This window comes from Micromys minutus (genome assembly GCF_963924665.1).
Source record: "Micromys minutus genome assembly, chromosome: 1".
Classification (NCBI taxonomy): Eukaryota; Metazoa; Chordata; class Mammalia; order Rodentia; family Muridae; genus Micromys; species Micromys minutus.
This window is the reverse complement of record NC_137969.1, coordinates 260,183,424-260,196,328: the sequence shown is the minus strand read 5'-3', so window position 1 is coordinate 260,196,328 and position 12,905 is coordinate 260,183,424. Positions and strand designations below refer to the sequence as shown.

Below are 12,905 nucleotides of genomic sequence, written 5' to 3'. Positions count from 1 at the left end.
GTTCAACACTAGCCTGGTCTTCAGAACAAGTTCCAGCCAGTCCAGCCAGGGATACACAGAGAAACCCTGTCTCAAAAAAAAAAAAAAAAAGACCAGAGAAGAGGGAGAGAGAAGGGAAGCAGAAAAAAAGACAAAATTTCATGTCTAGTTTTATGTACTTCTAAAACAGGAAAGAGATTTTAAAGAACTTTAGAGTCTATCTCTAAACTATTCTGGGATAAGTCCGCAGCTTAACCTTTTAAAGATATATAACTATCTCTTTTTTTTCCCCAAGAAACCCAATATAGATAACTTTTCAACTGCTGGATATAAACCTGAATGTATAGAAGGAAACATAGAATTTAAAAACGTTTCTTTCAGCTACCCATCAAGACCTTCTGCCAAGGTACATTAAATTCAGCTGTATTCTTTCATTTTCTGACATTGTCTTCAGGCCAGAATCTTCTGTTGTGGAATGTTGGGTGGTAGTGTTGTTGTTGCTGCTGCTGCTGTTGTTGTTGTTGTTTTAAGATTTTTTTGTTCGTGTATGTATGTATGGTATGTGAATATATGCATGTTTACCTTAGAGTGTGTACATGTACATGTGTGCATGCACCTGTGCAGACCAGAGTTCAACATTTGGTGTCCTCCATAATCAACCACTACCTTACATGTTAAGAAAGTGTCTCTCCCTTGAACTAGAAGCTCACCAGTTCAGCCAGTTTGCTACAGGGATTTCCCCGTTGCTACGTCCTACACTGGTATTACAGATGGGCTGCCCCCACCACTTCCAGAATTGGTACGAGTGCTCAGGAGTTGAACTACAGTACTCACACTTGCATGCCAAGTACTTGCCCAGTGAGCCATCTTTGGGATGGTTGTGCTTAAAGATACAAGTAGACCAATATCTAGGCAGACTAACAAGCAATAGACAAATATCACTGGATATTGCAGGGCTTTGGTGTGGGGGGTGGAGACCCACTTGTGTCAATAAATAAAGATGCAGAGACATCTGTATAGTATTAGTATAGTATTAGAATGTTGGTGATGGTCTGTTTGCTGGGCCGTCTGGACATACACAAAGTCTCTTTTGGCGTTTTTTCCTCCTCCTCCTCCTTCTTCATCCCCTCTCTGCCTCCCTCCTTCCCTCTCTCCCTCCCTCTCACAGTCCTTCTGCCCTAGCTCTAGCCGACAGCTCTTTATTTTGCAAATAGCCCCTTTCTTCTCTCCGGCGTCCTGGAAGCTAAGCGGGGAGGTCTCTGTGACCTGCTCCACCACAGCTTGCCTTTTTCTTGGGTCAGGTGAGGAAGCAACAAACTTTTACACTTCCTGCTAGCCTGACTTGGCCGACCCAGCAATTAACAATTGAGAATAGAAGGACAGACCTTACAACATGTGTGGACGTGGGCAATCCCAACATCTGAAACAGTGGTTTATATTTTTCTTCCTTTCTCTCTGTACTTGACCAATAGACATTTTAAACTAAGTTTCCTTTACTCTCCATCTCTGAGCACACCAAAATATCTTGGATTTATGCTGCCACCTACTGGTGTTGCCAGGGTATTATCCAGCTGCACGTAAATAATTCGTTTGAATCTGGAAGGTTCCAACCATCATCAGACGTTGTATACCGTATTCTCTGAGTCCTAAACAATTCTAATTTGTTTCTTTATTTTGAAGCTGAGTTTTCACTAGTACCCCAATTAAAGTCCTGACTAGTGTATGCTACCATATCCGGGTAAACAAGTGTCTTTGATTTGTGTATCTGCGTGGGAGTGGGAAGAATGACATGACATCTTTCAGAACTTGATTCTCCACTTCCAACTTGTTGAGGCAGGTTCCTCTCTTATCTCTGCTGATTTGATAAGCACACTTGCCCGAGAGCTCCCTATGTAAACACTACTGCACTGATTAAAAAGAGAAAAAAAAAAAAAAAAAAAAAAAAAAAAAAAAAAAAAAAAAACCCATGGGTTCCAAGTCATCTATCTTATGTGAATATCAATGTCTCCCAGCACTTAAATGAACATAACCCTTTATGCTAAGCTGACTAGATAAATTTGAAGGCCTACCCACTTTAAGGAAAGAACAAGCTCTTCCATAGGATAAGTAGAAACTGACTTGAGTGTCAAAATGACCGTGGGAAAAACAGTCCTTATTAGTCCAAAATGCTCATCGCCCTTAAAAAACAAAAATGCTCTTCTGGTTGGCTGGTTGAAGGGTTTACACAGTGCTCATTTATATCTGTCTCTTTATAAAAGATGAGGATCAAAATGAGAGATTCTAAGGAGCTGCAAGCATACAGTTGCAAGCAGAGATCTCTGAGAGTGTAAGGAGATGGCTCTAGTCAGAGACAGCTCCCATGCGGCAAGTCCCTAGAATACAAAATCCTGGTAGATTTGCAGACATGGAGAAAGTTTTGTGACTATTACCATCATGCTGAGATGTATGCTTAGATCCAGGCAGGTGTCTAAAATGCCAAGGTCTCACCTGTGTCCTGGCATGGGCTTGCTGATTGCTAATTCTGAATGTACCTTGTAAAAAATATTAGACCTATTCTAAGGGGGAAATGTCTTAAGTAACTCAAATACTTGTCAAGATTCCATTTGTTACAAATTAAAAGATAAAAGGTTACTTTAGTTGTCATAAGATTCATGTAAGGTATTTCTGTTAAAAATGTGAAGTTTGCAGCTTGATAGATGGTTTACTTGGTAGTGAGCAGATAAGGTACTCACTACTCAATCATGAGACCTAAGGTTCAGGTCCCCTGCACTCACTTAAAACCTGGTGGGTATGGCAGCCCAGGCATAATCAAGTATATGGGAGGCAGAAATGGAATCCCTGCCGCAAATGCTAATCAATCCAGACTTAGTGAAAACCTAGGCACAGAGAGAGACCCTGCCTCAATATATAAGGTGGAGAAAAGTTGAGGAAGACTCCTACTGTTAACATGGAGCATTCGTGTGCATGCACACACATGTGGACCTGCACACAGGCAAACATGCATCATGTGCACTTACCAGACACACGTTTAGGAACAATTGTAAAGTTTATTTGGAAAGTGAAAAGGAGCAAGCAGAAAGAGGAAAGACGAAAAGAGAAAGCAACGGAAAATGAATATGATCAAGATATATTATACATACATATGGCAATGTCATAATGAAACGCATTACAATTCTATACAATTAAAATATGCTAACAAAATTATGTAAAGAGTTTGCTGTGGCTAGCTAAATTAGATTTCTTCTAAGTATAAAGAGAATTTTAAATACTATACTTTCAAACCATGTATTACTATAGGTATAAATGAGGTATTATACAAATAAATATAAGATCTGAATTGTTTTCATGTGCCACATAAGAATGTTTTCTGTTTATAATTACAGATTAATTTTTGACTGTTTGCACATAATTGTCTTATCATTCCTAAGTGTGTCATTTCCTGTTACATAACAGATTCTGAAAGGTCTCAATCTGAAGATTAAGTCTGGAGAGACAGTAGCTTTGGTTGGTCCCAGTGGCAGTGGCAAGAGCACAATAGTCCAGCTTCTGCAGAGGTTATATGACCCAGAAGAAGGCTGTGTAAGTGCAGACTGCTAGAAAAAAGTCATGTAGGAAGGGCTAGGGAGGTACTCAGTCACTCAGTGTGTGCTGTAAAGCCAAGAGGTACTGTGTTCCCAGCAGCCACATAAAGCTTGTGGCTTGCATATCTGCAATCCCAGGGAAGTGGACTTCTGAGGCTTGCTGGCCAGAAAGTGTGGATGAATTGGTGAGCTCCCTGAGAAGTCCTATCTGAAAAACTAAGGAAGTGATTCAGAAAGAGACCCAAGCACTGGTCCCTATGCACACATGTGCACATACCCAAGCACTGGTCCTTATATACATATGTGAACATCCCAAGCACTGGTCCCTATGCACACATGTGCACATACCCAATCACTGGTCCTTATGCACATATGTGAACATCCCAAACACTGGCTCCTATGCACACATGTGCACATACCCAAGCACTGGTCCTTATATACATATGTGAACATCCCAAACACTGGCTCCTATGCACACATGTGCACATACCCAAACACTGGTCCTTACATACATATGTGAACATCCCAAACACTGGCTCCTATGCACACATGTGCACATACCCAATCACTGGTCCTTATGCACATATGTGAACATCCCAAACACTGGCTCCTATGCACACATGTGCACATACCCAAGCACTGGTCCTTATACACATATGTGAACATCCCAAACACTGGCTCCTATGCACATATGTGCACATACCCAAGCACTGGTCCTTATAAACATATGTGAACATCCCAAACACTGGCTCCTATGCACATATGTGCACATGCCCAATCAGTGGTCCTTATACACATATGTGAACATCCCAAACACTGGCTCCTATGCACATATGTGCACATGCCCAAGCACTGGTCCCTGTGCACATAAGTGACTATCCCAAACACTGGGCCCTATGCACACATCTGCACATACCCAAACACTGCTTTCTATACACATGTGGCATGCACACACATGAACATGTACATACATTCACAAAAAGAAAAAAAACTAATCCTTAATGCATTTACTTAACACTGACTATTGTCTTTAAAAGGAAATTTGTTTAGAACTTTGTAGTCCTGAGTTCATGCTAATATTGACTAAAGAAATTACTGGATCAGTGTAAAGCAGTACCCATTCTCACACAAACGCCAGGGCTGTGAGAAATGGAGTCTCTGATGACTCTCCCTGGAATGTGTTGAGGTGACTGTACTACCTAAGAAAACAGAGTTTATTCATTCTTAATTTTAAAAAGTATGAGAAAGAATGTTTACCTTTTGTGATCGAATAAGGCATTGAGAAATAAAGGCTAGAACCTTATAGATACCATCAATCTTAAAACAACAAAGTTGATGTCTAGTTTGTAGTTTCATGGGATTTTACGTTAATTATTTTTTGAAGACTTGTTCGATCCAGTCTACCAGGAAAAAACCTACTGATGTTATCCATACCATAAATAGATTTACCAAAATATAAACAGTCTTACTGAGATACTACTTCTCACCGTGGACAGCATCATAGCCTGCTTGGTTCTTTGGTATGGCAGATCACGGTAGATGAGAATGACATCCGAGCTCAAAACGTGAGACATTACCGAGAGCAAATTGGAGTAGTCAGCCAAGAGCCGGTTTTGTTTGGGACCACCATCGGTAACAATATTAAATTTGGGCGCGAAGGCGTGAGTGAAGAGGAAGTGGAGCAGGCAGCAAGGGAGGCAAACGCCTACGACTTCATAATGGCCTTTCCTAAGGTGAGCGTTGTGCTGCCTGAATTCACAAGATCCACCGGAGCACCTGAGGGCTCCGCACAGCTTAGGGTAGGCTAATTGATATTACACAGTGGGTTAATGGGGAGAGTATTTTAGATGCACCATCTGCAGAGAAAGGAACGTGCTAAAAAGTGCAAAAGAAGGAAGACGTCAGTGAAAGCCCAATCTCAAGAGTTAAGTTTAACTTTTCTGCATGTCACTGTACACGGAAAACAGAAAATAATTTCTATGTTAAAGCAGGACAAAGAAATTTGAAAAAAAAAAAATCATGAGCACAATCTAAGAATAAATGTTGGTTTGTAGCTCCATCTAGTGGCTAGTAATAGAAATGGATGCTCACACAAAGACTTAAAAAAAAAAAATTTTTTTTTTTTAATGTAAGGGGCTGGAGAGATGGACCAGTGGTTAAGGATACTGTCTGCTCTTCCAGAGATTCCAAGTTCAATTCCCAGCAACCATATGGTGGCTCACAACCATCTGTAATGGGATCTGATGCTCTCTTCTGGTGTGTCTGAAGACAACTACAGTGTACTCATAAAAGAAGGGGGGCAGGGTGAGAAAAAGGAAGAAATCTGGTATTTATTTTCTTTAAGTATAAACTGTCCAAGTATAAGTGATTACACTTGTGATGTCAATATTCAAGAGACAGAGGCAGCGGTGGGAGAATATCAAGTTTGAAAAGAGCCTGGCTGGATAATAAGACTATGTCTCAAAAGAGGTGTGGGGCTATGGTCAAGATGCATTATATACTTCTATAGTATTTTCTGAAGAATATTACAAAAAGAACTGGGACTAAAGTCTGAGGATGTAAGTTGGTGTGGAGTGTTTGCCTAGCATAAACAGGGACTGGGCTCATTCCCCAAGAGGAGGAAAGAAATAGTAACAAAAAGATAGATACAAACTGGGTTAAACTAAATTAAAACCTTCTTTCAAAGAACAACATTTAGAATAGAAAGAAGCAAGATTCACCCACCTTGTAAGAAAATGTTCTAAATATCTCTACATGACCCCATACATCCAGACTATTTAAAATTTGTTACATTCAGAAACAAAGGAATGCTAAAGTAAATTTAAAAAAAATAATGATAACCTCGGATTTGGCAAAAGATGTAGTAAGATCAATGTACATATAAAAACTACACATTTTTATTAGTCATCAAGGAAAGTTGAGATAAAGCTACAGTTGGATGTCATTTCACACTTGCTAGGATTGCCAAAATGAAAAAATTAAAACCTTTAAAAAAAAAGTTGTGATAAGTTCAGTCTGTTTGGGTTTTGTGTGTTTGTTTTTGAGAAAGTGTCTCTCTACAGAGTCCTGTTTGTCCTTGAACTCTGGATGTAGACACCAAACTGGCCTGAACTCACAGAAACCCGTGTACAGAAACTCTTGTGCCTCTGCCTCCAGAATGGTGGGATTTAGGTTTTGTTTTTGAGGCATAGTCTCCTATAGACCAGGTTGACTTTGATTTTGATATGCAGTTGAGGATGGCATTGAACTCCTGACCATCCTTCCTAGACTTACAGCTGGGCATCACCACACCCTGCTAAGTAAAATTTATTTTTGTCTTACTATTTTTCAAAATCTCCAAAGGAAACGTATAGACAACATATCAAATTGTCAAGAAATACTATTACAGTGAATGCTTCACAGATATTTAAAAGTATTTTGAGGTCATCTAAAAAAGCTTTGAAAACTCACTCCAGTTAAGAACTTTTCTAAGAATCCTAGTTTCTGTTCATCTGGTTTGGTGCTAAGTCACCTTTCCTTGTTCTCTTTGCTAGGACTTTTCCTCAGAGTTGTTTTTAAATGATCAAATCAAAGACTGAGTGACCATGATAAAGAGATCATTAAACTGGTATCAAAGCACAAATGTCCCTGTTGGTTCCTCCTCTAATTATTTAATCACCTTTCTATTTTTTGTGCTTTTTCCTCTCTATACCTCATTAGAAATTTAATACACTTGTAGGGGAAAAGGGAGCTCAAATCAGTGGAGGCCAGAAACAGAGAATCGCTATTGCTCGAGCGCTAGTTCGGAACCCCAAAATTCTAATCTTAGACGAGGCCACATCTGCCCTTGACACAGAGAGTGAGTTGCTTGTTCAAACTGCGCTGGAGAAGGTAAGTGAGTCCCACACTGCTGGTTCACTGGGGGTTTCTGTTTGTTTTTGTTTGTTTGTTTTTCCTTAAGTACAAAAAGTACAGATTTGGGATTCTTTGGACAATAGATGTAGTTTCCAGAGTTCCTTTGGTGTGGATACATGCACATGTAAGCACATGCATGCATGCACACACACGTGCACACACCCATACACATTCCAGCAGGTCTCATCTGCCCATAGCAACAACACCCTAATCACAGAAACTGCAGCAGGCATCTTTTGCTTCGTCCATTCACACTAATGGGATTTTTCTCTCCTCTAACCATTTTTCTTCTTTAATGCCTCCCAAGGACATACACATTAACACTATTTAACTTCAAACAGAGGGGCCTTGACTTCCAGTTAACTTCCTCAAATAGTACTGGCCATTGTCATGAATGTGAGAGACTTTAGAATGACTTAGACATCACTCAGTGATTTAGGACACACTTCATTCCTCACTACTAAACAAATTATTATATTACTGCTTTCCTAGATGGTTGGCTGGTATAAAATATATATGCACATATATACACACATGTATAGACACAATCATATGTATGTATATATATATGTGTGTGTGTATATATACATATATGTGTATGCATGTATGTATATGAACTGTCTATATATGTATATACATTCCTAGCAAATTGGAAATATGGAGCCAATGACATGGCGAAGCTCCCAAGACTGATGACATGAATTTGATCCCAGGAAGTTGTCCTCTAACCTCCATGTACATATTATGATGTGAGCACACACACATACACACAAATATGTGTAGGTGTCTGTGTGTGTGTGGTATGTGTGTGTCTGAATATATAAGCACATACATATATGACATTCACAGATATTTTGATATTGTTCTTTCTGTGGGGTTGCAAATCCCTTCAGCTCCTTCAGTCCTTTTTCTAACTCCTCCACTGGGGACCCCATTCTCAGTCCAATGGCTGGCTGAGAGCATCCCACTCTGTATTTTCAGGATCTGGTAGAGGTTCTCAGAAAACAGCTATATCAGGCTCCTGTCAACATGGACTTCTTGGCATTCACAATATTGTCTGGGTTTGGTGACTGTATATGGGATGGATCCCTGGGTAGGACAGTCTCTGGATGGTCTTTCCTTCAGTCTCTGCTCCACATTTGTCTCTGTATTTCCTCCTGTGAATATTTTGTTCCCTCTTTTAAGAAGGACTGAAGCACCCACTCTTTGGTCTTCTAACTTCTTGAGATTCATGTGTTCTATGGATTGTATCTTGGGTATTCTGAGCTTTTGGGCTAATCTCTACTTATTGGTGAGTGCATACTATGTGTGTTCTTTTGTGAGTGGGTTACCTCACTCAGGATGATACTTTCTAGTTCTATTTGCCTAAGAATTTTATAAAGTCATTGATTTTAATAGTTGAGTAGTACTCTTGTGTAAATGTACCCCATTTTTATGTATCCATTCCTCTGTTGAAGGACATCTGGGTTGTTTCCAGCTTCTGGCTATTATTAGTAGGGCTGCTATGAACATAGTGGAGCATGTATCCTTGTTATATGTTAGAACATCTTTTGGTAATATGTTCAGAAGTGGAATAACTGGGTCTTCAGGTAGTACTATGTCCAGTTTTCTGAGGAACCACCAGATTAATTTCCAGAGTGGTTGTACCAGCTTACAATCCTACCAACAATGGAAAAGTGTTCCTCTTTCTCCACATCCTCACCAGCATCTGCTGTCACCTGAGTTTTGATCTTGGCCATTCTGACTAGTGTGAGGTGGAATCTCAAGGTTGTTTTGATTTATATTCTGATGACTAAGGATGTTGAACATTTCTTTAGGTGCTTCCCAACCATTTGATATTCCTCAGTTGAGAATTCTTTATTCAGCTCTGTATTCTATTTTTAATAGGGTTATTTGATTCTCTGGAATCTAACTTCTTGAGTTCTTTGTGTATATTTGGATATTAGCCTTCTTTGGGATGTAGGATTAGTAAATATCTTTCCAAAACTGTGGGTTGCCTTTTTGTCCTATTGACAGTTTCCTTTGCCTTACAGAAATTGCAGTTTCATGAGTTCCCATTTGTTGATTCTTGATCTTAGAGTATAAGCCACTGGTGTTCTGTTCAGGAAATTTTCCTCAGTGCCCATGTGTTCCAGGCTCTTCCTCACTTTCTCTTCTATTAGTTTCAGCGTGTCTGGTTTTATGTGGAGGTCCTTGGTCCACTTGGACTTGAGCTTTATATAAGGTGATAAGAATGGATCAACTTGCATTCTTCTACATGCTGACCTCCAATTGAACCAGCACCATTTGCTGTCTTCTTTTCACTGGATGGTTTTAGCTTCTTTGTCAAAGATCAAGTGACCATAGGTGTGTGGGTTCATTTCTAGGTCTTCAGTTCTATTCCATTGATGCACCTGCCTGTCTCTGTACCAATACCATACAGGTTTTGTTTTGTTTTGTTTTTTTTACTATTGCTCTGCAATACAGCTTGAGATCAGAGATGGTGATTCCCCCAGAAGTTCTTTTATGGTTGAGAATAGGTTTTACTATCCTGGGTTTTTAGTTATTCCACATGAATTTGCAAATTGCTCTTCCTAACTCCGGAAGAATTAAGTTAAAATTTTGGTGGGGATTGCATTGAATCTGTAGATTGCTTTTGGCAAGATGGCCATTTTTACTATATTAATCCTGCCAATCCACGAGCATGGGAGATCTTTCCATCTTCTGAGATCTTCTTCAATTTCTTTTTTCAGGAATTTAAGTTCTTTCACTTGCTTGGTTAGAGTCACTCCAAGATATTTTATATTATTTGTGACTATTGTGAAGGGTGTTGTTTCCCTAATTTCTTTCTCAGCCCTTTTATCCTTTGAGTAGAGGAAGGCTATTTTGTTAAATTTTATACCCAGCCACTTTGCTGAAGCTTTTTTATCAGCTGTAGGAGCTCTCTGGTAGAATTTTTGGGTTTGCTTATATATAGTCATATCATCTGTAAAGAATGATATTTTGACATCCTCCCTTCCAATTTGTATCGCTTTGAACTCTTTTTGCTGTCTAATTGCTCTGACTAGAACTTCAGGTACTATATTTGAAAAGGTAGGTAGAGAGTGGACAGCCTTGTCGTATCCCTGATTTTAATGATATTATTTTTGTCATGTAATATCTTGGTTTCTCCATCTATGGTAATCAAGAGTTTTGCTATGTATAGTAGCCTGGACTGGCATTTGTGTTCTCTTATGGTCTGGGTAATATCTATCCAGGATCTTCTAGCTTTCGTGGTCTCCGTTGAAGTCTGGTGTAATTCTAATAGGTCTGCCTTTATATGTTACTTGACCTTTTCCTCCTACTGCTTTTAATATTCTTTCTTTATTTTGTGCATTTGGTGTTTTGCATTTGGTGATGGGGAGAATTTCTTTTCTGGTCCAGTCTATTTGAAGTTCTGTAGGCTTCTTGTATGTTCATGGACATCTCATTCTTTAGGTTAGAGAAGTTTCCTTCTATAATTTTATTGAAGATATTTACTGGCCCTTTAAACTGGGAATCTCCCTCTTATTCTTTTTAGGTTTGGTCTTCTCATTGTGTCCTGGATTTTCTGGATGTTTTGGGGCCAGGAGCTTTTTGCATTTTGCATTTTCTTTGACTGTTGTATCGGTGTTTTCTATGGTATCTTCTGCCCCTGAGATTCTCTCTTCAATCTCTTCTATTCCTAATCTCTTTTCTACATTTTCTATCTTCAGAGTTTTCTCCTTCTGTGATTTCTTTGTTGTTTCTATTTCCATTTTTAGATCCTGGGTGGTTTTGTTCAGTTCCTTCTGTTTGGTACTGTTCCCCTGTATTTCATTAAAGGAGCTATTTATGTCCTTTCTTGAGTCCTCTATCATCATCATGAGATATGATTTTAAATCTAAATCTTGCTTTTCAGGTGTGATGGGGTATCCAGGACTTGCTGTAGTGGGAGAACTGGGTTCTGATGATGCCAAGTAGCCTTGGTTTCTGTTGCTTAGGTTCTTGCTTTTGCCTCATGCCATCTGTTTATCTCTAGTGCTACCTGCCCAAGATGTCTCTGACTGGAGCCTGTCCTTCTTGAAATCCTGATTGTGTCAGAACTCAGAGTCCAGGTGTCTCTGTGATCCTGGGATTCTGGGATCCTGGGATTCTGAGTGTGTCAGAGCTCTTGGGAGTCAAGCTGTTTCTGGCTATTGCAGGAGTAGGGGACAGGGCAGAGCCCTGAGTTTGCTCTACACACAGATACAAGCTGGAAGGAATCCATGCCTCTGGCTAGACAGGGATTTGTGTTCCTCTGGTACCTATGGAGGTCCCAGTTATGCTGGGCTTGGGGGAAGATGTTATAGCCTCAACTGTAACCTTGAATGTGTCAGAGTTCCAGTGCTTCTGGGTGTGTCCAATCTCCTGGGATTTGAGTTCCCTCTGTGTTCTTGTGATCCTGTGATCTTGGGAGTGTTAGAGCAACTGGTTGATGGGCTTCCTGTGGGTATTGTGGGAATGGTTGCAGAACCAGCACCCAAAGTCTGCTCAAGGCACAACATCAGACCAGAAGGAATGGAGCCACTGGCTGGGCAGGGGGTTCCTGTGTCCCTGGATCCCCGGGGACCCAATTACTCTGGGTATTGGGACAGATGTCACATCCTCCTCACCTGTGATTCTGGGAATGTTAGAGCACCTGGGTGATGGGCTGTCTCTGTGTGTTGTGGGACTGGGTGCAGAACCAGCACCCAAGGTATGCTCAGACTGAAAGGAGATAGTTTATTTTTACAGCGTTACTGGGAATAAAATGGTTCCTTTGGTGAGTGAGCAGTGTAGTCATAAGATGAGTGTTGGCTTCTAAATGCTGAAAATGGCATGCCCATGTGAGATGGCTAGATTCAGTTTGAAATGTATCTATCAATGAATGCCCTTATGTGTATCCATCTATGTACTAATGATTGTTGTAAGTCAGATTAAAACATATTTAACCCTGAGTCCACATGTAACTTGTTAAAAAACATGCTCATTTGAGAGATGACAATGGTGGGAAATCAAGATGAAGCTGGTGAAAGAGGATTTAGACCCATAGGAGCACCACTGACTGTATGGTATGGCAGATGGAAATGGAGTACAAAGTTTTATTTTATACTATACAATATGTATTGGATCGCATACTGTATAAAATATGTTGCAGTAAATATTAAAAAATAAAAAATGTTTATCTCTTTTCCAGCCCTGAGGTCTCACTCCTCAGGCCCGACCCTGATACAGGGCCGCACACACCTCTGGCACCCAGTCTGAGCCGCCAACACAGCCCAACTTGTCTGCGCAACTCCCTTCCCTTGGCGGTTTACTACTGCCTGTTCTCTGCCTCTGTCCTGGGGTATTTCAGTACCTCAAAATCCCACGCAAACACAACTCTAAAGCCTGATAGCTTTTCATACAGGTTTATATATTCAATCCACAAACCCTCTACACAACAAGATTGCA

General features: G+C 40.1%; 1 protein-coding gene across 1 annotated transcript in view; it reads left to right on the top strand.

Moving 5' to 3' along the window:
- ABCB5 (ATP binding cassette subfamily B member 5) overlaps window positions 1-12,905 on the top strand; it is a gene marked incomplete at both ends in the record, with an annotated part of 107,555 nt that overhangs the window by 40,214 nt on the left and 54,436 nt on the right. The window contains 4 exons of the mRNA XM_080940602.1: window positions 275-385; window positions 3,433-3,558; window positions 5,090-5,293; window positions 7,260-7,430. Of these exons, the coding sequence (XP_080796728.1) occupies window positions 275-385; window positions 3,433-3,558; window positions 5,090-5,293; window positions 7,260-7,430 (612 nt within the window). The remainder of the gene's footprint in view (window positions 1-274; window positions 386-3,432; window positions 3,559-5,089; window positions 5,294-7,259; window positions 7,431-12,905) is intronic.